The sequence below is a fragment of the Caloenas nicobarica genome, chromosome 1 (assembly GCF_036013445.1).
Source record: "Caloenas nicobarica isolate bCalNic1 chromosome 1, bCalNic1.hap1, whole genome shotgun sequence".
Classification (NCBI taxonomy): Eukaryota; Metazoa; Chordata; class Aves; order Columbiformes; family Columbidae; genus Caloenas; species Caloenas nicobarica.
The window spans coordinates 67,551,609-67,578,651 of record NC_088245.1 but is presented as its reverse complement, the minus strand read 5'-3'; the positions used below and the strand labels follow the sequence as shown (position 1 = coordinate 67,578,651).

The following is a 27,043-nucleotide window of genomic DNA, read 5'->3' as shown; positions in this document are numbered from 1 at the left end:
CAACATAAAGATAAGAATTACTATAGGTATATTTGTATAAATAGGTGTATTTATTAGTGGAATTTTGCATGCAAATGTAGAGCAAACAACCCTAAAAAGAATTCCTGAAGATGGATAAACCAGGCATTTGGTGGCTTCATGTGGCTTTACTTTGAAAGTGTCGTGCAGCAGGTAGAGAGCTGGAACAGCAGAATGAAGACCCAGTGTTAGAGGAGGACGAGACAAAGATTCATATCACCTGTGGACAGGGAGGTTATAGTTCACCTGAACAGGAAAAGCACTGATTGTGTTCTCTGGTAGACTACTTAAGGAATACCTTCTGTTTTCCATTAGCAATGGAACAGACAGCAGGGAGACAGAAGAATGCAGCCACTGATACATAAGCATTCCCAGGGACGCGCTCTCCCAGTGTATGTGCTGCAATGTTCTGCTTTCAAACAAAAGCATGTTTGCCACCATTTCCTTTTATCCTTTGTAACAGGAAGAAGCAATAGACAAAATACGGTACAGCAAGGAATGTGTGTGTTTTCTTGTTCACTGTTACATAGATACAAGTGCTAGAAAGCTTGAGTGGATTAAAAATAGGAACAGGTTGTTGTTACGTATTCTCAAGCCGCTATGTTCTTGTAGAGAAGGAATCAGCATAAAACCTAATGGATTCTATGAAATCAAAACTTGCCTAATTACACCTACAAAAGTTTGATCAGGAGGATGCTATTTAAATCCACAGTGTCCTGTACAAGCTGCAAACAGTTGTTAAACTATTTTCACTTGCTGTGGGAATGCTTTTTTTTTTTCTTGATGATATTCTAGTTGTCAATATCAAAAGTCTGACTACCTAGTTTCACAGCTTTCTGTAATTTAATTTATTGTTCAAAATTTTAACCTGATAACTAACACAATTTACAGGAACAAAATTCTCAAATGAAGGACATTTTAATATACTGAACTGGAAGATTTTACGTTCTCTGTAGATCTTACCCTACTTTATCCATCCTGTTCTGCTCCAGAACTAAGCTGCTAGGTTTCTGGATTCCCAAAAAAACTTCAGGACAAAAAGAAAACGTAGAGAAATAAAGCAGCATTTCAATTTGAATGTCCTGATTTTATCTTGCAGTTAAACCGCAGATTTCTTTCCTTTGCCTCGGCTAGGAAAGAGACATATGGGCTGTTACAGAAGAAAGAGATGCGAGGTGTTCATAGTGCAATTGGTTATACTTAGGGGCGAGGGTTTGGTCAAATGCTTTTCCTTTTGAAAGTCTGGGATTGACAAAAGAGGTAAAATTCAAGCTGTATGTAGACATCCCCTTCAGCTGTGCCAAGGCGCCTCATTCCTGAACGTTCGTATTGCCCTGTGGTCCAGTTATGACCTTCTCACATCCTGCCAGTGGATTTCACTTCCGATCTACAGTAGTCCTGCTATTCCGTACATGGTTCCCCACAAGCTCTTGCTCCACAGCCCATGTAAGCAAAATTTGCCAGTGTCATGAAAAAGCACTTCTGGATCTGTTATGTTTAGAAATAATTTTTAACTACTCGTTCATTTTCCGTGCTTTAGGAATCCTACCAACTCACTGCAATTATTTGCTTCACCTACATTAGGGGAAAAGATTTTATTTAGACAGAGGGAACTAGTGACAAAACTATTTTCCCTGTTTCGTGTCTTCTCTGTTCTTTTTTCTGGTCTGGATTTTTCCCAAGGTGAAGAGAATGAACTCTGGAAATCATTAATCCATGGGATTTGCTCGTGCTGTATAAAAATTTCAAAAATAATTTGCCATATAAAAATGATTTCCTAATTGATTCTGTCAGAAATGAACTGAGTAAGACAGTTATGTCAAAATAGCCAGAATCTCTTTCAGCTCCTCACACATGTTGGTTTGGTTTGGTTTATGAGGAGAAAATTATGAAGGTTAGATTTAAATCCATTTTTTTCTCTTTAAAACAAATTTAAAGAAACGAAGCCTGTCCCTGAGATTTTGTGTTGTGATCCTCTGAAGAAACCAAGTATCTCTGTGCAGCAGTGAACTGAGCTGAACTGAACTGAGGTCAGGCTGTGTCTTTTTGAGAACTTACTTCTGTTTCCATTTAAAATAATGAAGGGAAGACATCAGTGATAAATTATTCTGAATCTGGGAAAGCTTTGCACTTTCTGAGCCAAATTCATGCCTCATAAAACTCCATTGCATTCAATGGTTACAAGATGATTGTAGTTGAACCCTTGCATTTGTTGCCAAACAAACACAAATGGTCTGAGCAAGAAGGCGTAATTCAATTTGCCATGCAAACACTTCCAGCCTATATCATTTGGTATCTTAGTTTATTTCCATATCTTCCAGTATAAGATATTTTGCTATGTAGGCAAAATTTTCTTGTCTGTTAATATCTATAATAAAACCCAGATACAGGGAGACATTGCAGGACTCAATATGATCCATTCCATCTCGTGTTAGATTTGTCAGGTCCTCCTTGGAATAATTTCTTTTTAACATATATATTTACCCATCTTCTCCTGTGTAATGGTGGTTTGGGAAGTGGGTTTGGTTGGGTAGCATGGTTGCATCTGTTTGTAACGAAGTTAGAAAATAATTTCCTACACTCACATGAAAAATGTGATTGATAGGAGATAAAGGGCTACCTCAATTTAAGCTGCTTTCCAAGCATATTTGTTATGCCAAGTCTGAAGTTTTGAGAGGGTCTTTGGTGGTGTTTGAGGTTTTTGGTTGTATTTTTTCAGAATTCCTTATTTTTTTGTGCCTTTGCAGGATCTACAAAGAACAGTCAAGGTCCCTAGACCAGGCTAGCAAGTTAGCCCATTTCTCAAATTAGTTAATTCCTTGGAAACTTTCAGATTCATTCAGTCTGCACTTCTTTGTAAAACTTTTGATTTTAAAAATAAGTAAATAAAAAAGAAATGCTGACCTCATGGTATTTACTTTGTCCCCAAGATTACTTGTCAAATCTATGTTATTTTATTCTTCTTGTAGCTGTCCTTCCAGGGATTTTTCTCAAATATTTAAAGTGCTGTGGGTAAGTTGAGAAAAATCTACTGAATTATTTGATTGCAAAAAGAAGACCACTTATCTGCATTACTCTGCCTTTTCATGTTCTATAGTGAGTATATACATGCAGCATATGTGCGAGCAGGGTAGTAAAGCTAATAGCAGAGTATGACAGCAGTCGCGCCAGTGCCAAGTGTATGCATGGCACTTGGTATTGGCATTGCTGTGTCAAGAAGATGCTATTTTCACCTTTCATTTGCTTGCTCAGAGAAATCATAGGCATGTATCTGTAAGAAAAATATCGCTGCTGTTGATCCATGATCAACATGCATGTTGATGCAAGATTCTGATGAGTAAGGCAAGTTGTGTAAGGAGAGAACTTTCACAAGAGCAACTGATGTAGCTGGAAAAAACAGGCAAGCTTTTAGGGGTGCATATAAGACTTTCTTCAAAATGGAAGCTGCAGATTAATTGTTAAGTAGAAATTTAGAAGGTATTCTCTGAAATTAGCTGTTAATAAGCGAAGTTAATTACTTCATTCTGCAAAAGAAAAGTGGTTGCTTCCTTCAGAGAAGAAGGGAATGTTTGCAGGGAGAAAGGTGACCAGGTCATTAGCCCTTCTGCCTGGAGAACCTGTAATTTAAAGCTGGTGGTTGTGGTGAATGAGTCCTGTTACACACTGATTAAAAACATATTTCATTCCACAGATGTCTATGGATAGTCAATATTGCATTTGTCTTGGATCGACACTGCTGCACTTATACCACCAATTCACTGGTTTTCTTTTTCACATAACCACCTACATGTTTGTGTGTATTTACATTAGACACTGCTCAGACAAACTTTTAGACACCGCAGTTTCTGTATGGAAGGTGTATTCATCTTTCACAGTAAAAGTGGCCATACATTTAGATAGGTCTCTCCAACCACATTCAGTTACAAGTACCTTTTCTTATCTATGCAGCACATATATATGAATTTAAATGCAGATTCTTATCATAAAAAATTTTTAAGTACAGTTACTCATGTTTCAGCTGACCATTGTACAGCAACAGCAGGACTACCACTGAAGAAGCAGCATTAATTATGTTCTAAAGCATTTTTTTGCCCCAACGACCTGCAAAACTACAATTAGATTCACATTTGTCATGCTCAAAGTTAAAAAGAATCTGCAAAATATCAAAAAAACTGCATATGTTCTTTCCGAGTTGAATTCGTTTTGGAATATGTCCCCAAATGTCTTAATTAGTTGGTAGAGATGGTTTGGGTTTGTATCAGGGATTTGTCAGTCATTTCGTGTTTCCGCCTCAGAGTTGTAGTGATTGCCTTTTTTAGTGAAACACATTGTCAGACTTAGCTGGCCATTAACAATATTCTGGACTTGAGGGTACATTAAGCAGACTTCATTCCATGCATTGATGAGGATGGCCCAAACCTTTCGGGGCAATTAATGAATCAGGGCTGCTTTAGCAGATATTCCCGGGCTTGGTCTGGTTACCCCTTGTTTTCCTAGAAAGCTCTAGAGCTCTGAGCTGATCATGAGAACGCGATGCGGTTTGTGAATCCAGCCCTGCCCTTGCCTTTCCACTTAGCAAATGCTCTTACACCCTCTTGAGATAAGGCAGTGGCAGCTCTGCTGTGTGGGAAGCTCAGTGCCTCTTGCTAAATGACTAGTTCAAATTAGATACGGCAGGAACGCAGATATAAGGGCATTTCCTACTTGACTGGCAGGATTTAATGGATCCCAAGTGAGGGGAATGATTGCTTTGCGAACAGCTTTGGGAGGGCTGCTAGTTAAGAACTTTCACACGCCTCATTTGGCCAGTTTCCAGCTTGAGGTAAGGGGGTAGGGTACAGGAGGAATGTGCTTCAAAAGGGGACCTGTCCTTGAGCAATCAAATTTGGCTGTTGTATGAGAATCTTAAATTGTTACTTGCTAGACAGCTCTGCTTTCTCTTTATTGGAGAGGGTTTCTATTCACAAAGAATAGCCGGGAAGGTTGGTAGGTCACATTCTTTTCAGACTGAAACCTGCGTATCTGATGGATATTCAGTAGACTGCAGTATCTGAAGGGAATATAAGCCAACAACAGCATTGATTGGACAGCTAGTTGTTAGACATTGACTTCTCAATTTTCACATTTTTATAGAACAGTATTTTTTTAAGGTGTGATATTCCATCACTCTACCCTCTATGGGCAAACCAAATAGTAAGAAAGATAGGAAAGACATCAGTTAAATTAGAAGCATCACCTTTTTTCACCTGCACAGGCAGTACACCTTCAGATCATAATCCAGGTAACCCAAATTATAAGAAATTTGAGTAAGTAGCACAAATTCAGCAAACAACCAAAGCTGATGGATATAATTGGCTAAATACAGTCGTGCTTGGTGAGGGAAGTGAAATGTAACTGTGTCGATGCTACTAAAATATCCCTCTTATTGCCCTGTATACAGGAGAGCAGAGTATTCTGCCCTGCTGCAGTTTGCCTCTCGATACATCAAACCATTATTTTTACACGTGTGTTTATATCTTGCAAACAGATGTTGCCCCAAGGCTGTGCATAACAGTAGGGTTTTTAATAAAGCACGTGAGCCCACTCTCCTACAGGTTTCTTGTCTGTCCCCTCTGCCACAGCTGCCATGTCCCTGTGGCTTTTCATAGCTGCGTGCAGCTACGCTCTGTGGGACAAGCCGTGGCTCTCAGATCCTCTCACGCTACAGAAATTAATCCGTGTAGAACAGTGTTAGAAGCAAAATCGGTGAGCCCTGACAGCCTTATTAAAAGGGGTCAAAGCCAGGAGTCTTTGTTGAAAGTAGTGCTGGCACGCTGTTCCTGTTGACTTGGAGATTATCTCACTCCTTATTCATTAGCAGGGTCAGGGGTGTCCTATTGACAAGATCTCCCTGGCCTGCTAACAAACAGCTGGTGCAGCCACTGCCTGGGAACACAAAGATGAGTTGCTGGTATCATGACAAGGCTTCCCGGCTCTCCTAGCTGGTGCACATCGGTGCCTGTAGCTTCAGCGCCTCGTTTTATGGAGTGAAGGCACTAAGCCCAGTTCTTTCTTGGTTTTCTATAAGCTGCAGACCTTAGGGTTTTGTATGCCTGCAGTTTTGAACATATGCCCACAAACACCTAGAACAATATGGAGCAGTATTCTTGTGGAAGGGCATAGTGAGGGGTTCCTGGTATGTATTTATCAATTTAAGCTCTGTATTTTTGTAAAACATAAGAAAAATGTGTCTTCAAATCATTTCTATGGGAACTGGATGACTCCAGTTTGGATGGCAATGAGGAGCAAGGATTTAGTTCCGATTGGGTGAAGTACAATGAAATAAAGTCCTTTTGTTAAAGTCCTTTGATTTTAGTTTTTTAGTCTATTGTATAGACTCTGGCTTGCATAAAAAATGGAAGTCATTGCCTTTTCAAAACTACAGAAGACTGTATCTTAACTATAGAAAAAAATATAGAAAACTATCTTTCTGGCTAAGGCATGTCTGTATCCAGTTTCTACAGTAGAGATACATTCATCTTAGAAACAAACATCTTGGCATCATTTGAAACTATTCTCTTTAGAACATGTTTATTGCATACTTCAGTTACAATGAAATGCTTGTTGGCAAAACGAGCTAAGATTTACATTGCTGCTGCCTTAGTTGTGAACAGACACCTTTTACCAGAAAAATTAATTTTCCTTAAAGCAGGGAGTTGAAATACTTGACTGAAGCACTGCTGGATAATCAGTACAGTTGATGCATTCAATTTAATACTGTTTCATTTTTCACCCATATCATCATTATTTCCTTTATTAATCAGACAGCTATCATCACCACCTCTCCTTCGTCTAATGTACTTGGTTTCTTTCTGCTTCAGCTGGGTGGTTGCTGGGTCATGGGATAGGAGTACTGGGAGGGAAGGTGTTCAGGTTTCTCCCAGTATGAAGCTGAACAAGATTGTAACGTAGAGGCTGAACTTTGCCTTCACCACTGCTTGGATCTTGGGCTGTTCCTCACTGTTCCTGTTCTCTTATTTCAGATAATTCAGCCCCTCCTAGAACTTGATCAGAATCGCAGCAAGTTGAAGTTGTACATTGGACATCTGACAGCCCTCTGCCATGACCGTGACCCCCTGATTCTGCGTGGACTCACCCCACCTGCTTCCTACCACCTGGATGATGACCGGGCAGCTTGGGAGAAAGAGCTGCAGAAGATGACCCAGGAGCAGGTGAGTTTGTGGTCTGAAGCTCTGAACAAGGGCGTGAACTGTTGATGGAAGTCTTACTGATGTGCCACGCCAAAATGTTGGGAAACCATTCTGTAAGTGGTGAAAACAGGTAGCAAAGTTCTGCTCTTCATCTGACAGAGGAATTCAATAATTTCTGGAATTATTGCCATTCAATATTTATTATGGAACTTTATCTGTCCTTTTACCAGTATTTGAGGCCATGCATCTACACACTCATGGCAAGTCAAACTGCAAGATACCACTTTTCCCTTGTTTTACCCGTTAACAAATTTTAGCTGCCCTTTATAACTTAATGTAGTCATAGGAATCTTAAATCTTTTTTTAATGATGCTAATCATTTATATTTTAATTGGCACATTTTTATGAGTTACTTTGTGTAAATGTACACTGTCTTTACCTTCTGTTACAGTATGTTCTGCCAATAGTCTTTTTCTGCTTACCACCTTACCTGAATACCTAAGTTGAGATTCGGACCCAGTGTGCTAGATGCAATACACCCATGCTTATGCAGACAAGCACAGAGTGATTTCAAAAGTCCACCCGTGTATTTCCAGGAATTCTGGAATACAGAATTGAAAGGGTTTACTAACAACTTGTCTGATGAAGTCTCTACAGAGACTGTCAATCTAGCTATAATTCAACTACTGAAATAATCTCCCTTCCTGCCAGCTCTGGTGTTGTATTGCCTTCCTTAATCTCTTCACTGGCAGTTTTTATCTCTTGTTTTCATACTGTAATTCATCATTCCCTACAACCCTTTTTTCTCATTCTTTCCTATTTCTCTTTTCAACTTGTTAATTTTACGCCTATATTAGAGAGAGGGGGTTTTTAGGTAAACTAATATGAGGAATTGTGCCAGAAATAAATGTGACTAATTTTGTCTTTTTGACCCTGACTTTGGATTATAATGCCAATTGTTTCACTAAATTATTCACATTCATATGTCTATACCAAACTCTATCCAGTATGCACACAAACTAGTTTGAGGCCTATATAGTTAAAAGTGAATTTGTGGGTCAGCGAACACTATCTTGAGCCTATCCTGAACACTTCAGCTCTGGTTTTCTTCTTTTGTGATGTTTAAGCTCATTTCCTTGCACTTTCAACTCCAGGCTGAATTTTGATCCAAAAATTGGAGAGAGCAGCTCCGCCGTCAAATTACAGGAAGCCAACAGAAGCGTGTCTTAACATTTCAGAAAGAAGAGCAGACCTCTGGAGATAAATTTGCCTGTAACAGTGCCTAGATGGTGCAGGACAGTTGATCTTTGTCTTGGTACCTGTCTTCATGCATTTATTTCATTCAGCATGTGATCTGTGCCTCACTCAATATCTACATTTGCCGCTATAGGCCTGACACATTCCTTTTCCCTGCTAGCCCCTCACACCCAGAATTGGCATTTTATTTACCTGTTGCATTCTGTAATCCCTGATACAGGATTCAAAGTTTTTCAGTATAATATCATATATATCATCCTCATATATTAAAGAGGTATGACTCCCACGTTATAGATCAAAACGCGAGGCATACTATTTTGAACACCTTGTCTGTCAGATTGGGATGAAGCATTGGATGACAAAGCCTGCAGCACATATGGGAGACATCTCTGAAAACAAAAGTAAAGGCTAGATGTGGGCAAAGTTTGGATATCCCTGAAATAAATTGACTAGTCTGTTATAGCTTGTGATGGTTGTGAAGTAGGATCAGGATCTGTGGAGTTAGGTGATATCTTCTATTTGGTCAAGAGAATTTAGGTAAAGAAAATAGAAAATACTTTCTTTGGCAAGTTCTTCTGAATAGACATCCTGAAACAGCATCGGCTTTTTCTAGTTCTGTGTACTGGTTTAATAAAAGATAATATTTCTCATTCAAACTTTGCTAGTCCATTAGCAACATTTATGAGTTGCAAAGTAAAGAAAGTATTTAAGTATAAATTGTGAGAAAATAATAATCTAAGTTGCCCTGGAGAAGAGTATTAAACTAAAATAATTATCTAAGTTGCCCCGGAGAAGAGTATTTTCCTATCCTATTGTCTTCTGCATTGCTATCACCACAGTTGTTTAAAGTTACTACTCCATTTGTGATTCCCATGAGTAACTAACATCTGCTAAAATAAAATGTTACAGTCTCTTCTGCTTTCCCATGCTCACTTACACTGTATTTTACAAGCTTCAGTTGAAAAATACAAACTAATGATGTATTTCAATTTACAAAGGACATTTGTCATTTAAGTTGTGGAGCTTTTCTGTTTCATACTGCAGAATTTCCTTTGTGCTTCAATTATTCCCATGGGGGGATGGGAATCACTTCTCCAGATTCGCAGAAGCGCATCACAGAATACCCATTTTGCATCTTTGGAATTTTAATGAGTTTTGTAAATTACTTCAAATCCAGTGCATTAAATTCACTCCTGTCCCTTCTAATACGATCTTCTGTAGATAATGCTTCACAAGCCTCAGTGGGAAAAAATTAATCCTCCTGAATGTTAAGAAGTGCTAATATGATTAGGGAGGATACATTTAACTGAACACCAATAATATTTAAGAATGATGCCAATGAATCCACTTCTCACCAATGAGATTATTGAGTTTGGTTTGTTGAGGTTTTTTTTCATAAATAATTGAGAATTCATTTTCATACTGCTGCTTTTGGAGCTGCAATTTCCCACTGCAGCAACTATTATTGGCGAAGGTTGGTCCTGCTGTGCTTCATCATAGCCCATATACTCTGTAGGTCTCTCATACCTGCTGGGGAGGCTCAGATACAAATAGTAGGAGTTTTCTGTGGCTTCTTCTGGTAAATGAAGTTAGTGTGTGAAGTAGATGTAAGCTTTTCACTCTTACAGCACATCTACAGTGACCCATAGAAACTAATGTACAAGTCATTGTCAGAAAAGCGTCTGCCAGCATCAACACCATGGTTCTAAAGGGAATTCGTTGCCACATAAATAATTTTGTGGACTCTCAAAGTTTGATTGATAATCGGTACCTCTCATGTATAACAGTTTCTTTATGCTACCATTAAGTTCAGCTATATTCCTTAGTGACTTCAATTGATTTTAGTCAAAATATGAGGCCAAGATGCTATATCATTCTTTGTTGGCCTTTTATTAAAGACATTTTGTAAAGCTGACATACTATAGTAGAATTTCAGTCCGTTTGTAATGAAGGCCTGAAGCCAGTACTTTATGAGTATATGGTATCTCAAAACCTAACCCAAACTAGTATACTAGACTAAGTCGTGGACAATGAAGAATCTATGATGCTTGGAATCATGTCATTACGTTATTTACGTGGTGAGAAACATTCCTTTGAGTCAGTTCTGACCCAATGTCCCCAGATAAGTTAACCAGTACTGTTTCTGAAACTGCCCTTCTTCAACCCATTCATGTCCTGTTCAACTTTGCTTATTAAAAAATTCAAGTTATCAGAAGGAGGGAAAAATATTCCAAGTCTTGACACTGAGAAATAGAATTTCCATTCATTTGTTATAAATAATTGCATTATCCAAGCAATTTCTATTAAATACAATGTTTTCTTTCACTTTGTCCTAAACATATCATTATGTTAATATTCTTGGGCTCTGTGGAACTACTGCTACATTTCACGTTTCAGATGGTTGCCTTTAAGTGAGGGATTTTATTCCTATATGAAAGGAAATTACATTAGGAACATAATTATATGCTCCACATTTTTATTTATAGTTCAATTTTTGTTTTTCTCTAATCTTTACAAAAGGAAAGAACGGAGTAGAAATGCGAACCTCCTGAAAATCGTCATTTAAATATGTTGCTAGTGGCGTGCTGCACTGTGGTTGGAAAACTGCAGTGTGAAAAAGTAAAGAGACAACCAAAGAGGGCAACCAGATATTAGCAGTAGGCAACAGTGTTTGTTCCATTAGTAGCTTAAGCCGCATTATAAATGTCTCTTATCGCTTAAAATCCAGCTCTAGAATGTGCAGAACCTCCTATTATGGAAAGCTGCTTTTTTTCAGTAAGTCCTATAGTCATTCTGAAAAAATATTTCTTGCCACAGAAGAGGACCTATCCGATCAAAATCATTTTCTTAACCCTAGGAGTAGGAGGCTCTTTGCTCCTTGCCATCGGTGGCTCTTTCCAGCCATGTCTGACATGTCCTGCCTTCCTCCAGGCTGCTGGGGGTCCTGCCTGTTTCTGATGGCCCCCAGGCACCATTTTTTCCCTGCACAATCAACCTGCACCTCTTTCCCCAGAGGTGTTGACAGCAGCGTTTGTGTTGTGACCTGGGCATCAAGAGCAGCCTGTAGGACCTGGGCAGATGCATCTCCTGAGATACTGTCTCAGAGGACACCTGCTATGGGAGCTACTCTCACCCCCCTGGTGTTGCCCTTATGACTGCTTCGGGTGTGAAGTTACAGAGGCGCTTCTGAAAAATCTTTATGGTCGTAGAAGAGCCTTTGTAGTGAAGGAAGGTTGTAGAAGGACAGGGAACTGCTTGAGAGAGTCCAGCGCAGTGCCACGAAGATGATGAAGGGAGTGGAGCATCTCCCTTATGAGGAAAGGCTGAGGGAGCTGGGTCTCTTTAGCTTGGAGGAGACTGAGGGGCAACCTCATTGATGTTTATAAATATGTAAAGGGTGAGTGTCACGAGGATGGAGCCAGGCTCTTCTCGGTGACAACCAATGATAGGACAAGGGGCAATGGGTATAAACTGGAACAGAGGAGGTTCCATTTAAATTTGAGAAGAAACTTCTTCTCAGTGAGGGTAACGGAGCACTGGAACAGGCTGCCCGGGGGGGTTGTGGAGTCTCCTTCTCTGGAGACATTCAAAACCCGCCTGGATGCCTTCCTGTGTAACCTCATCTGGGTGTTCCTGCTCCAGCGGGGGGATTGGACTAGATGATCTTTCGAGGTCCCTTCTAATCCCTGACATTCTGTGATTCTGTGTCATTCTGTGATTCTGTCTTCCCTCTCCCTGTGTGCCAGCTTCAGCCAAAGCACAGACCATCTAGGGATTCCTACTTACTAATCCTCTCCCAAGAAATCAGGAATGTCTTTTCTGCTCAGCTGCTTAAAGCAGAGGAAGAAAACACATGATAATGTCTCTTCACTGTATCAGTCACAACCTGCTGTATCAGCTAAATAGTAGTGGCTTGGTTTCAAGGAGCATGATTTACATTGCACGTAATTCACATTTCACTCTCAGCAAAGTTAATGTTAGGCTTTTCGGCCGAAAGGACGCCAGACCACATGTATGTAGCTTTCAAATTCCATTTTAAAATTGCATATATGCTTGCTGAATTTTGAAAGCTTTAAACACATATTTTGTTTTGTTATACGAACGATATCATAAGTGGGATAAACTTAACTCTAAATTACAAATAGCTATTTTTATAAACAGCCTGTGTACTTCTTTGTTCAGATTGTGCTTGCATTCTTACTTCTGTATCATCTATGAGAAATTACTCAGTTTCTGTAAAGAAATTATTCTGCCATGTTTCGCATTTAGTCATTCTAAATTACTCTGTTACTTCAGAGTTTACCCATCTTTCTTTTCTGACTGCTCTCCCATTAGCTTGTTATCTTCCTCACCCGATTTATGTAATTTATTTTTAATTTGTAATCTTATGGGAAAGCATAATGTATTTTAAAGTTAAACAGCCCACTTCTGGTCTCTGTTAGAAATTAGAAGTATTAATTGCAACAATTTATATCCTTCTTTGTGTGCAAATGTTTAGCTGAGAAAGTAACGCGTATAGGAACTCTCTAAAATTATTAATTTTTATAGCATTTTAAACTTTTTGAGTGAGGATGAGGACTTGGGATGAGTGTCAGTTCTGAAATATTGACTGAAATCACAAACATTATCTGTAAGTTGGCCATATACATAATGCCATAACATTATCCATTTTTATTTGCGCATGGAATTGCTGATTTTAATTAAAATATATACTATCAATCAGTAGCATAAACTATTCTTGACTTGAAAAGAGATATAAAGGGAAAAACATTGCTTTCAAGACATGGTCAAGTGTTTTGTGTCTGTGGTGTGATGTGTCTACTGTACTTTGGTCTCATTTCAAGCAGTTCCTACAAGCAGATGGTGAACCAGCCTCAGCTATTACCTTATTTTTTTCAGGAGCATCTCACCTTCCTGTATGTTTTGCTATTAGTAACAAGTTCTGCTACTCCGTGCTTGCTCGGCCTCTGTGGGCTTCCTGCCTGGATAAAAGGAACCACATGCAGGAGAGTTGGGTCCTTTGTTGGCTTGTATGAGCCAAAACACTCCATGGAAATTCCTGTCTTGGAATATCTGTCAAAAATTTCAGAGCCAACAGGATTCTCCATCACTTCGTAACCAACAAAATGAACTTCATAAAGAGTAATAATTAATGTGAAAAGAGTAGAAAGGGCTCCAGTTCTGATCCTTAAATAACTGGATGCATACAAATGTATAATTTCAGTCAAGCACGTCCTGCTTTGTCCTTTCTTCTCTATTTTGCCCTGTGCAGGTACAAAACCATAACTGACTTCCCAGCTCTCTGTCCTAACAATCAGGGTTTTTTTCCAAAACTCATCACCTAGGACATACAAGAGAAGTTTTTCAGGTCGGCCTTGTAGGCAGGCAGTTTTCCCTGTGAATATGATTATCAGGTCCTGCCCTGACTAAACAGGCAGGGTCCCTGTGGGAACACCCAGGCTTAAATCATCAGCAGAGAAGCAAAAGGACAAGGGTGCATGAAGGGTGCAGCACAGGGTAATTCTGACATAAACTGATCTTGGAGGTAAGGTATTGCAACTGAAACTAGGGGAACCATCTAATTCCTTGTCACAGTCCCTTTAACATGCAGAATAGCGAGCTGTTAGGGATTGGGGCTGTGGAGTTTGCCTGCATTACGCATGCCCAGATCAGTGGGGCCTGGCCCTAGCAGATAGCCCCATGGTACAGGCAATAGTTATTATTTGTTCTGCTTAGCCGTAGAATAACAACTTTCTGTACGCTTTAGCAGTGTTAATTTTCAGTGTATAACGTACACTAGGTTTTACATGAACAGAAAATTGTCCTCTGACTGTGAAAGGATTGCTGCTGTTGCTGAGGATGGACAGATTACCTGCAAGTGCAGGATTTGCAGGAAAACTTCTCCAGTCAAGTGCAAAATATAACTTGCAGGCATTTATTTCATTCCTTCTTCCCACTTATATAATTTTAAAATTCATTCATTACCAAGGAAATAATAGCATTCCTGCTATTCACAAAGCTTAGAGATGCTCAGGAATGCAGGATAAATCTCGTTCAAAGTTATTTCAAATATATGGTGCAAGAGCCCTCAAGAAAAACTTTTCAAGGTTTTTTCTCAAAATTCGTTGTAAAATCTATTTGAGTGTATTTATATATATATATTTAAAATGCATTTTGAAAGTTTACGTGATTTCTAAAAAGACAGAATGCTTCATCTGAAATCTTACTTTATTTTTAAATGCATATATTTTCAATATTTTGAAAAAGGTAACATAAAACCAAAATTTCCAGATAGAGCAAAAATATTCAAGACTCTACATTAAAAAATTTCTTTTTTATTTTTTTTTTTTTTAATTTGGCAGACTGGGATTTCCGTATTTCTAACCCTTTCTTTTGGCCCTTTTATAGCTCTATAGTTGAGAAATGAAAGTTTGTATGCAATTGGCTCTCACTGCTTCAAACATAAATACTTACACTGGTTAGTCTGCGAAGATGCAAAAGCTCTCGACTCAGTGTATTTTAACTTGTTTTGAGACAAAACTAAGGTTAAATCAGTTGAATTTCTTTTTGATGCTTATTTGTGTTACTTTAAGCTCTAAACGTATTTTTCAGACTAACTGTTGCCTGATCCAGAAAAACCTAAACTTTGGAGAAACACAGTTCCAGACCCTGGTATTGTAGCTCTATAGAAGTCCTGCAGTTAACTTTCTTTTTTGTGCTGCTGTACAAGCACCTCATATTCTGTATTCAGTTTTACTGTCCATAGCTTGTTTTTTCATCATCGTTTTTGCCTTTTTTCATCAGTGTTTTTGTGGAATTATTAACAAGAGGAAAATAACCCTTTGCAGAGCAAACCTCCTCCATATAAATAAATTTTAAAGGACCTTAGCTTAATATTGCCTTGTTTATGTTGTGGGAAAACAAACGCCACAAATGTTCTGCGGGGTTGCACCACAATTCACCCAATGTGCATATAAAACCATAGCATTCTGTTTCTTAACTCTGAAGTTATCTTCCCTCAATTAATTGTTAAATAAGTTCTGGAGTATCTTGGATCAGCGAAGAACAATGCAAGCTAAATTCATGGTGTATTGTTTGGGATTTTTTTCACTGATGGAGTTTAACTATAAATGGAAAAGTATTCCTATCATGACTCCTTCTAACCCCAGGAAGGAAGGCAGCAGTGGTGAAAAGTGTCTGAACCTATTGCAGATTATCTGCAATCTTACATTCCCCTGAGATGCTGAAGGTCCTTTCTGTTCTTCTAGCCAAAGATAAATACTATGAAGCACTTCTGGGGTCCTTGCTCTCCTTTTCTTTCTCAGCTGTCTATTTTTACTTACCAACAACTAGGCAAACGTATCTGGCCTTGCCTTCTCTTTTTTGGTCATTTCAATGAGGCAAGTGAACTACCTCATATCCTCGGCTGAAAAGGCTGAAAAAAAAGGGCCTGTTATTAACACCCCTTTATTTTCACAGAAAAATGGCACGGGAAAGATAACACCATTTCCATTTGCATTCTTAAGAAGAAAATCTATTAAACCAGGAGCAGAATTGGTAGCAATACTTATAGGGAAACTTCCTTGAAGTTTGGACTGCCAGACATCAAGGTGAATCGAGTTATATATACCATGGAGAACTGAATGTTCCCCATTAAGGAGCTTGTGTGAATGAGGACTGACGTGTGCTGCTCACAGCTGTTTCTGAAAGGAATGACGTAAACAAAGATGACATACATGGTATAGAAATGCTGCAACCAGCCACATAGTCAATTAAGATGTCTTAGTTTAAGTAGAAATCACATTATTAAACCTAGATGTTCTGAAGCTAGCAAACTGAACGCAAGGCTATCATTGCTACTTTTTACAAGACATTTCATCGCAGACATCTGCCAGCCAGCTGTGTAGACTTTCTGTCTATGCTAATTTGTGAAGTATTGTTGCTGGCCTCCAGCATTCACAGCCATCTCCTTTTGGGCTCTTGATGGTCGAAAACTTACTTCTTGGAAACATTTTCTTCATCTGGTTAAGTTGGTTGCCTTTGTTTGATTGCGTTTGATTTATTTTAGCTTTGGCATGGGCTTATTTTGTTGAGCTTAACTTGATTTTATAAGGAATTGTATAAATACATAAATGCTGACTAGTACAGCAAGAAACTGAGACATCACTGACTCTGCAGTACTGCCCTGCTGAAGACAACATCCTGCAGGACTCTCCCTTGTCCACCCACCTCCTTTCAGTTTTGAAGGTTAATCTCTTTGAGGTGCTTTTCTATTTGATTATTCAATTGCTCTGGCCTTTCCTGGATGTTCACCTGGAGGATCTGCCTGACCTGGAGGAGGGATGCTGGCTGGGCAGGTGGAGGTGCAGGACCCACAGGGAGCCGGTCCCTGCTTTCCCTGCTAACACTGCCCTCTCCTGGTTCTCCCATGGACCCAGAGCCGAGGCCCCTTGCAGGAGCCGGATAAAGGAGAATTATATCGTTGGCTTCTTCTCCTGTTACTTACTGTCCCTCTTGACCTCCACAGCCTCCCAGCCTTCTGATGGCTGGCACAGTGAAATCTTGGTGCTGGCCAGAGAAGCCAAGGAAGCCCTGCCTCAGAGCTCGACGCTCAAACCAGTCCCGTGAATTTACCAGCGGTTGGGAGGTTTGCAGGCTGCTCTAACTGGGGCCACCTGAATCGCTGGGGTTTTACTAGGCTGAGCAACCTGAGAATCGGAGGTAGTCCTAGAAACCCAGGCTCCTGACTTTTATTATAACATCCAGCACTGCTCCTAGCTGGCTGTGCTGACTCTTTCAATCCTGCTTGCTGACTGGACCTCTCCTAGGCTTATCCATCCATTGCAAGTTTCCAACTAATAACTCTGCCAGGCTGTTGGAACCAGGCTAATCACCTATCCACAGCATGCCATTTCTGAGCCATTATGGGTCACTGCTGAATTCCACCCCCCATCCTCCCCTTCTCCCCCAAGAGCCCTTACAGAGCCCGGAGTGCTCCCCTCCCTCTCGTTTTCCCCACTTCCCCGGCTCATGTCGCTCCACGGAGCAGGATCAGGTTGCTCTTGCATTGTGATTCTTGGCATGAGCCCCTCTCAGCGTCGTATAGCTGTTCTGTGAGTACGACAGCCAGTAGGAACAAAGCTCATAAGAACACATTAAACTAACATTCAGCACGCAAAGCCCAAATAATTTACTATATGCTACCCTGCCTAGTAAAGGGAATTGCTGGAAGCTTACCCTTTTAATTTCCTTTCTCTCACTTCTGTCTATAGAAGTGTATACCACAACTTCCTTACAAAGCATTTATATTTATTCTGTAGTCATTCTTTGGCTGTTTGTTTTTATGCAGTGTTTTGCGCAGTAACAATCTCCTGTGCTTTCCTTGATACCATCACTAAACAGAGCCGTACTGCTGTATCTGATGAGAATTTTAATTGTAGAACTATAACCTTTCCCACTGCATTGTGCTCTTAGGATGGTAAAATGATCTCTGTTGTTCTGCTGTCTGACAGCTCTCTCTTTTTGAAACCTACAACAAGCAGTGTTACAGAAGTACAAAATATAGATCAAGAAATGTGTATACAGATGACTAGTTATCACTTCAGGGATGAAAAATTACAGTTTGACATTCTTTCCATGTCACATTAACGCAATAGAGTTCCAATAAAAATATTAATCACTTTGGAATAATAAATGTTATGGGACTGACAGATAGTATTAGAAAAAAAATAAAAGAAGGTTCAAAAATAGATAAGCTAGTTGCCACAGCTGCTCAAAATGACAAAGAACTTCGAATGCCAAAGCTTGCAATAAGCTTCAGAATCCATCTAAGCGTACGTACCTGCTACAAATATGCTTGTCTTATATTTATAGGGAATACACTTTATTAGAAGAAAATTGTATCAGTGAAAAAATAAGAGGTTTTTTTATATGTAGTATATGAAAGAGCTGTCTACTTGAAAGCTTATCCAATCTATCTTATCATCCAGTCTAGTAAGAGATGCCACTTCTCCTTGTTCTGTCAGATCCTTAGACCATCATAAGTACAGTAATTCCTAAAATGCTTGCACAAATTACAGCGTTACTTGAGATTCTGCATATTTCACAGGCTAGCATGGACTTTATCAATTGCTGAACAGATAAACAGGTTACTGAAGGCAGATGTTTCCTGCTCTTCATTAAGAATCTGTGGGCCTCTAATTCTGGCAATGGCATTAGGCTCAGAGCTAAAAATTATGTTCACATATACTCCAGCGTGTTGCATGGCGTGGTTTGTAACACCACTTGTTGGAAAAACAGTTTATAGACTGTAGACAGAGATAATAAGATAAAGTTTTGAAGTGCCATATCTCATTCTGGGCCAGTTATAGTAATCTGGACAATGAATGATCCAGCAGGAAATGCAGACTTATAAACAAAACCCATGTGTGCTCCACCGCAACTGTGTGTAGTCATCTTATGACTGTGTTAGGAAAGGCAGTCTCTGAAAATTATTAATTCCACAGAAAAATTAGAATCTGGTTAATTCTGAGTGTATTATGTCTAATTATGTAACATTTCTATTTCATATAGGAAGTAATTCTGAAGTGCTGTCCTATGAAAAATCCTCTCGTCCATGAATAGAAGTCAAACTATTTAAAATAATGTATTAGCAAAATGCTGTATTGCTTCTGGAACACAGTTGTTTTTAGAAAAGCATTCTACAGAGGAAGCTTTTCTAATGTTTTTCGTCAAACAATTTATTCAGGAATAGGTAAGCCAGTTTTCCCATGTGGACATGGCCTTAACTGGGACATTCAAAAGCCTGGTCCTGTAGAGTGAAGAAATGAAATACAGAGGGGTGACATGATCCAGGTTTGTTAAGGACTCGTCAAGGGAAGATGCCGATCCTGGAATGCCCGGCATGTTACACCTCTGGTAGCTCCCTTTCAAAAATTGGTGGTTTAGCTTAGAGCTGAGCCTGCTGAGCAGGTCTCATTGTACATGTTTAGTAGCAGAGAATGACAGTGCCTGTGTGTGTTTCTTGCAGCTTCATGAGGAGTTAGAAAAAGGCGAGAAGGAAAGTGCAGAGCTGCAGGAGTTTGCCAACGCCATCTTACAGCAGATAGCGGATCACTGCCCTGACATCCTGGAGCAAGTCGTCAATGCACTTGAGGAGTCATCATGACCTCGGCCACTAGCCCCAACCAGAGCAGCACACCGGTGGCCAAGCCCAGTCGGTCCAAGGAGCCATGAGAGTGGACAGGAATGTGAAAAACAGAAAATGGAATAGAAACTTCTGGTGCACCTTTTACAAAGAAACAAAAGGAAAAAAAACCCAACAACTCTAAAAACTACATGCTCTCTAGGCTCTTCCAGTCTATGATTAATTAGTCATGTTTGCGTTCATCTTCTCATTGCCTTTCTACTTCAGAATCCGATTCCCCATTGACTTTGTTGATGGTGACTTTTGGATACAGCTAACCAGAGCTCTTCCAAGTCTACTGAGCAAAGAAGAGGGGATCCACACAATACAAGCAGCTCTAGTTCTCCGTGAGGTTACAGAAGGATAGCCCTTGCCTTTTACTCATTTATTGTTTCTTTTTTCTTTCTTTTTCTTTTTTTTTTCCATAAAAGCTGAAAGCCTGAATTTCATAGTGCTAAAACCAAATCTGAGTGTGCTCTGATTACGGCTCGCAACTGGCCAGCATCAGCTAGCTAGCTCAGGTCTTGCTGCCTGTCTCAATGGTTCTTATGTTCTTAAATAACAAAGAAAGGAAAGGAAAGTTTCCCTGTTTGTTCCTGTTAGTCACTTCATCTAGCAGCTGGGAAACAAGGTAGGCATACCGGTACTTTCTGTTTGCTTAACTTCGGTTTTTATTGTTCACTGATCTGACTCCAAAGGGCCGAGTGGGGCATTTTTTCAGGTAACTGTTTTCATCTGTTGATTTCTCGGTTATTTTAGCTAAGGTTTCTCATCATAGGTCTGTGTCTCCTAAGTTCTTATTTTATAGAGAGCTCTCTCTTCAAGCAGGTGTGGTCAACAGCTCAGCTCCCAGCTTTAATTTGGATAGTTTGTCCATTGCAAATTTTTCAGGCCATAGCTTTGTGAACACTGGCTGCCATCAGAATAGTATTAGGTATTTTGTAAATGAGAAAATTGCACCATTCAGCTTAAAAGTATAATTTTAAAGCTAAGTTAGGTAAATCAGTAACATCGTTCTCACTATAATTATAATTTAATTTATTTTGGTTTAGCTTAGGTTGACAAGGAATGAGTCTGAGTTCAGAGCTATAACCCATTCTTATAAGAAAGAGCATCTCCGCTGGAGTTGGCACCCAGCTGAGTACACAGGTATAAAATCACAGCTTTAGTTAAATCAGTGCAATTCTTCTATGTATATGAGAGGCCATAGTCTTGTTCCCATCCATCTGTGACACTCGTTAAAGCCCCTGCTGATAGGGAATATGACCTGAAATAGCAGGTCAGTTTGTCATTGTGGCAGAAAGCCAGAATGCTATTTTGTGAGTAGGACTTGGGTGTTCATTCTTGGACTATGCATTAATGGAGAGAGACGTTTTTTTCTGGCTACCAGTGGCTGTGTGTGTCTGGGGGGCATCCGCAGGACAGAACCCTTTAACATGTCCTCATGTGCTCCTTAAAGGAGTTGTTCCCCTTTAGCTTTCTGATATTACTTAAGAGAATGAGGGGAGGGGGAAAGGAGACCAAATATCAACACAGCAGTGGAAGAAATCTTCGTTTTTCTAGTCACTAGCTAATTATGAATCCTCTCAGTAAACCTCCCATTCAGAGCCTGCAGTTTAATTCCGTATGACTTACTACATTTTGAGCTTAATCACTAAACTGTTACGCTAAGGAAAATGTTCCAGGATCTTTCAGGAAAACTGGATTTCATATGTCTTTCAAATCCACGGCACAGTTCCCCTGTAGGTCTTTCACACCTTGTTTTTATCTTAACAAGTGACCGATTGCTGCCAATAGTTAAGAGATCAGCCAAAGTTTGAGTAAGGGAAGATGTACCCTGTCGTTTTTTTCAAACAAGCACTGAAAATTGGGCAACACTGAAACCTTATATACCTGTGGACTCTATTGTAATCTGATTTAAAATAAATCACATCCCATTTCATCCTCCTGTAATGATCCAGCAGAAGGAACTGGATCCATAACCACGGTGTCCACTAGGAAGAAATAGGTAAGCCTCCAAATAAGAGGTGGTTCACACCTTTTCCGTGTTTTGAACTGCCAGTGTCAAATCGGGAAACATAGCTTTAGTTCTCGCTATAGTAGCAGCCTGTGTCTGAAGCCTTTTTTGTCTTGGATGAGGAGAGTAATGGGAACCTGAATGCGTGCAAGGGGGGATGCCGGAAGGCATGTAGACGGTGACTGTACACACCACTGAGCGGTGCCTCATCCCAGAACCACCACCCTTTTGGTCCCATTATTTGAGTCAGCATGTTTCGATAGGAGCTGTTGTTTGGAAATCTTCCCCTCTTGCTTTTTCTTCATCACCCCTAATTACTCACTCAAGGAATTTAACGCCGCCTGTAAAAGCATCAGAGCCATCAGCCTAACATCATCGCGCCACCGCTCCTGACTATCTCATTAACTTATATGGTCAAATCTCCAGCTGCCCTGGTTCCCTGCTGTAAAACAATCCCTCCTCTGTGAGAAGCTGTGGAATTTCCCTTATCGATGGTTCAAATGACTCCCGCTTGTAAACCTCTTACTGAGATGTTCCTTGATAGTGTTTCTGCTGCAGGCAGGGGCCGGGGGAGGGGATGGCAATGAGGGGTGGTCACTTGGGGCTGTTATTTCAATTCCCTGGGTTGTCCACACATTGCAGAGAGGCTCCAAGTTTCAGTGCTGGTTCTTTGCATCTTTAAGCCAGCTGCCAGCCTGTGACTGCATTTCTAGAAAGTGCCCAAAGGCGCTTTGCTGTCCTGACAAGCGTGTGCAAGATCCACGCGTCGGCAGCCAGGCGAATCTCGCTGTTTACGCATCTCTCGGCCTCTTCCCTGGGAGGATTTGTCAAGCCTGGCTAGTTTTCACGCCGGCCATTTGGTCCTTTATCTCCCAGCCACACACCTGCTGTTCCTCCCATCTGGATTGTTGGGCCTTTGCGATTTTTCTCGTTAACCGCTGTTATCTCCTAAGTCTTCTAGGCTTCCCATCTTAAACACTGATCTCAGACCTCAGTAAAGTGCTTTCAGGGAGAGGGCAGATCTCATTTAGGAGCAGACTTGATCCAACTTGATCTCTGTTGAACTATTTTGGGTAACTTATCTGATCCCGTGTCAACAGAAATCTTGTCACGGTGAATAGCTTGAGGAACTATGTGATTTGGAAGGTGCTGCTCGCCACAATTTAATGCTGAAAGTGACCAGTGAAAGCTTTTTCTTTTCACTCATATGGAGTGCCGCACCACTGGCCTTAGGGCAAGAAGGGGATTTTATTATTGTAATCCATCACAAAATTGCCTACCGGGCACATGGCAGAAGGGCCGTATGTGTGCACATACTGCAATGCTCATCCTGTTGCCCAACCCTCCACTGCTCTTTTAAAATCTCATACCCAGGTGCCAGCAGCCAGGGAGATGGAGGCAGTTTCCTAGCACAACCATCCTGCAACGCCGCAGCTCTGGGAAATTCAGGGGCCCTTCCCAGGGAGCCTGGGGAAACTTGCTTTTTCTTCTCTTTTTGAATGAAGTTCCATTTGCTACGGGAGCTGTGAAAGTTTTAATTGCTTTATTTTTTTTTTTTTCTTTCAAGCTGACATTTGTAGAGAAATTGAGAGATGTAAGGAGTTGAGGAGCTCTCTGTAGAAAATTAAATAAGTCGTTTTAGCTGGATTTGGGCTAAAAAATAACTCAAGCCTGAAGCCCACATATACAATGTAAAAGCTGTCACCCCAACCACATTTGTTCATGGTATCCACGAGTCGAAATACGTATTTTCCTCTAAAATCCAGCCTCATGTAAAACACTAAAAGGATGTTACAACACTAAAATTACAGGGTGAGGACATGAGCACTGTTTGCGATTGGAAGAAGAATTGCCTCGCGTGGTCCCAAAGGAAGCTCTAAGCTTCTAGTATTCTCTCTCATTTTGACTGCCTTTAACCAGTTTTCCCACTAGAAAATGCCAAACCCTCTTTGGGGTATCTGATTTTTGCCAAGTCCAGGGGACGGAAGGGGAAGTTCGGACGTGATGCACAGAACTGTGTGTACCGTTTCTGGTTGCACGGCTGGAATATCCCTTCTCTAGCAAATTTTCTGGTACTTTGGGGCTCTCGGTATTTTGCACAAGGGAGCATTAATGTCATAAATCTCGTAGACATAACCCTGTTTTTTGAACCAAAGGAGCACCTCTTTTCTTTTGCCCTGTAATTCCTACGCATTCTGCTGCTAATGCTCAATTTGTTGGGAAATTTCTACAGCCAGTAGAAGGTTGACAGGGTTGAGTCCCCACTCCTGTACTAATTGCCAATCATTGTCACTGAAGGGGTCTTCACAAAGGACGTAGAGAGTCACGCGCCGTTACCGTTTTAAAGCAAAAATTCCACTACATAAGTAATGCATATATTCTTCAAATGACTCGGATGAAACGCAGAAGGGAAATAGTACAATCTAGGTGTCTGATGTTTAAAAGAAGCCTCTACTCAGCTCAACGCCCACACTGGAAGAGGGAAGCGGAGAGGACACGGAAGGCTGTGGATTAACTAACACTGCCCCAGCAAAGCCGGCGGGGTAGGAGGGTCGGGCACGGGGCAGCACGCCTGGCAAGGCCAACTCTGCCAACCCATCTTGTCAGTGTGGTGAGGAAAAGGAGTGTTGGAGGGCCGGGGGGCGTTTAAACAAAATAATGGTTTAAATTGTTTTGTTGTTTTTTTTTTCCCGCATAAATGGAAGGAACCTTACGCAACAGCAGATCCTTCTGAACAAAATGGCTGCGTCCACTGACTGTTTTTAAAAAAAAAAAAACTGTTTCAAAACTTTTTAGTGTCAAAGCATAAACACAGAAATCCTGATTTTTTCCAGTGTGTGTGGTGAGTGCTGTAACCCTGTCATCAGTATCTCTCCTGACTTTTTCAGGGGTGTTTTTTTCCTGTTTTGTTTTCTGCTTGTCGATATTGTCTGTGTGGTCCTAAGGCTGGGGCAGTTACCAACAATGTGTGTCTGTTGTCAGATTAAAAAAAGATAGTAGTAGAACTGAAAAAGATGTGTTTTAAAAAATATATTAAAAAAATTTCATCAAAAGGAATTCAAGTGAAGAAGCAACAAAGCCGTGACTCCTCCTCTCGGGATTGTACGGAAAAGGATTTGTGGGCTTATAATTATAACCAGTTGCCTTTCACAGGCTTTTGAGGTCCAAGGCAGCTTGGCCTCTTAAGAAATGTTACGAACCCTGTATAAATTCCTGCTTTCCCAGGTTTATACTGTACATGTGTAATACAGAAATGGGCAGAATAAACCAGTATTTTGGAAATCAATATTTTCTGGTAAGGGTTATCAACACCAGGTGTCCCTTGAGACGGGAAGAGCTCATGTAAATGGGCCAAATGATTTGGCCAAATTTTCCCCATCTTCTCAGTCGCGCCCATTGGTACCAGGGACCCGTTTCAGTGCGGATCAGCTGGTGCAGGTAGTCGTGTATGGGGCCATTATCAAAGTTATATTTCTTTGTGTCTGGTCTTGGTCACATAGCTGCAGCGGGTTATGGTACAGGAAAGGACCAGCAGCCACCTTCTGCTGCAGTTGCGTCAAAGACTTGCACTACTTAAAAGGAACAACATGAGGCTAAACCAGCACAAAACGTAAACAAAAAACCCATGCAAATCTTTACCTATGTGACTAGGTAAAGAATTTCATTAAATTAATGTATTTTTAATATTGAATTTATTGTATACTGGTTTTCCACATTTTGCATTTCAAGTTTGGGTCTTGAAAATCAAGTCCATCGGGTTTGGTTTTAAATAGATGTTTCCACTTCAGGTTCTCAGTGCTTTGGTGGGGCTTTTTTATTCAAAATATTGCTTTTCCTTTCGGAAACTGGCAAAAAAAAAATTGGTCTATCAGTCATGTGTACTCTTATTTGTTATAAAATGTGGTTATCTAAAAGCCAAATTTGAAGCCAAATTTAATAAGCAGACATTTTTCCTTTAGTCTACCCCATCTTCCCAGCTCTCCACATACACAACCAAGTCTGTGTCCTCCCTGGCTGCCCGGGGGGGCTGCATTTGGCCCTTACTGACATGCTGGTTACAGTATATCTGGGGAGGCTTTAGTGGCAGATGCCATTATGTGTTCAGATGCTAAAAGAAGATGAATCAAACGGGACCATGAACAGGGGAATAATTTCTGTGCTAGCCTAACATGCTGCTCCAAGCCCACTAAAACAGTATATTGCCGTTTCCCTCCAAGTCAGTAAATGAGGAGAGCCGCACACCGGGTTCACAAATTGTTTCTGGGGTTAAAACTTAAGGGTTAAAAAAAAAAAAAAAAAGGTGGGATTGGGATGCTCCATCCACTCCTCATTTGCTTTGGAAGAGACGTGTTGCACTTTAGCGGAGGGGGAGACAGGCTTTGGGGGTGGGATCTAGCGTACTTGAATTCCTTTTTGAAATAACAGCAGCGGGAGACATTGATGTCTGTGGTGCAAGTGCGCACGCTGCCTTCAACTTGTATGTGTTTTATTGCTGGAGTTATGTTACTGGCAGGATAATGAAATTGCAAAGAAAATGTGTTATATTCAACTTTGCCTTGATAATATAAACACTTTGTTCATTTTTTTTTTCTTCTTTTTTTATTCACAGACTAAGTTCATCAGGAAATTATAAAATTATTTAAAAATTCTGTGCTGTGTCTTCATTTCGGTGAATTTTTCTGTGCTTTGCTGGGTGACCTCTCCTGCGTGCCTGGGATCGGAGGGCCAGGTAGGAGGGCTGACCAGCTGTGTGGCCCTTGCCCAAAACCAGGCTGGAGGTCCCATTTGTAGCGCACCTTCACCACTGGAACAACCCCGCTGGGGGTCTCGGTGGCACCACATGCCTGGCAATGCTGGGGCTGCCTGCAAGGTGAAGGTGAGGGGCTGTCGATCACAGGAGCGTCCCGGGACCGCACGGCTCAGGTAAGCGGAGGTTTAGCAACTGCGTTTACAGTCAGCTGGTTCCTTTGTCTTTCTCGTGACGGTTTTCCAAGGAAATATGTCTTAAACATCGCTAACGAGTGACTGAATCCCAGATGTGCAGCCGGGGCTGAGTCCGTGTGGGGATCACGTCTCACGGAGTGATGCGCCTGGAAAGCCTTGCTGTGCAAAGGCTGGTGAGCCTGTCCTCTGAAGCACGTTCCTGGTGAGACCCAGACGGGGGCCTTGTCCCCTTGGGAGCAGAGTCGAGTCTCAGCGCGGTGGCATCAGATGTGCCGTGTCCCCCTGAAACGCTGGAGGAAATGGGCTCTACCCAGCGTCCAGTCTCCTGCCACATTTTGAGGACGTGGGAAATTGCCTGAGTAATGTCACTATAAAATCTCATTTTTCTGGCTTTTTTAACTGTTCAAAAGAGAATAGCATTGCAACACTGGG

General features: G+C 40.8%; 1 protein-coding gene across 6 annotated transcripts in view; it reads left to right on the top strand.

Annotated features, from left to right (window-relative positions):
* The window catches only part of ERC1 (ELKS/RAB6-interacting/CAST family member 1), a 294,674-nt gene extending 268,390 nt beyond the window's left edge, over positions 1-26,284 (top strand). For 4 of the 6 annotated variants that reach the window (XM_065632425.1, XM_065632416.1, XM_065632397.1 and 1 more), the window contains 2 exons: positions 7,041-7,229; positions 19,495-26,284. In XM_065632425.1, the coding sequence (XP_065488497.1) occupies positions 7,041-7,229; positions 19,495-19,632 (327 nt within the window). In that variant the 3' untranslated portion in view covers positions 19,633-26,284. Of the gene's footprint in view, positions 1-7,040; positions 7,230-19,494 lie in introns of those variants that run through there. The other 2 variants (XM_065632441.1, XM_065632434.1) reach the window with 1 other exon arrangement.
* Positions 26,285-27,043: the final 759 nt, after the last annotated feature.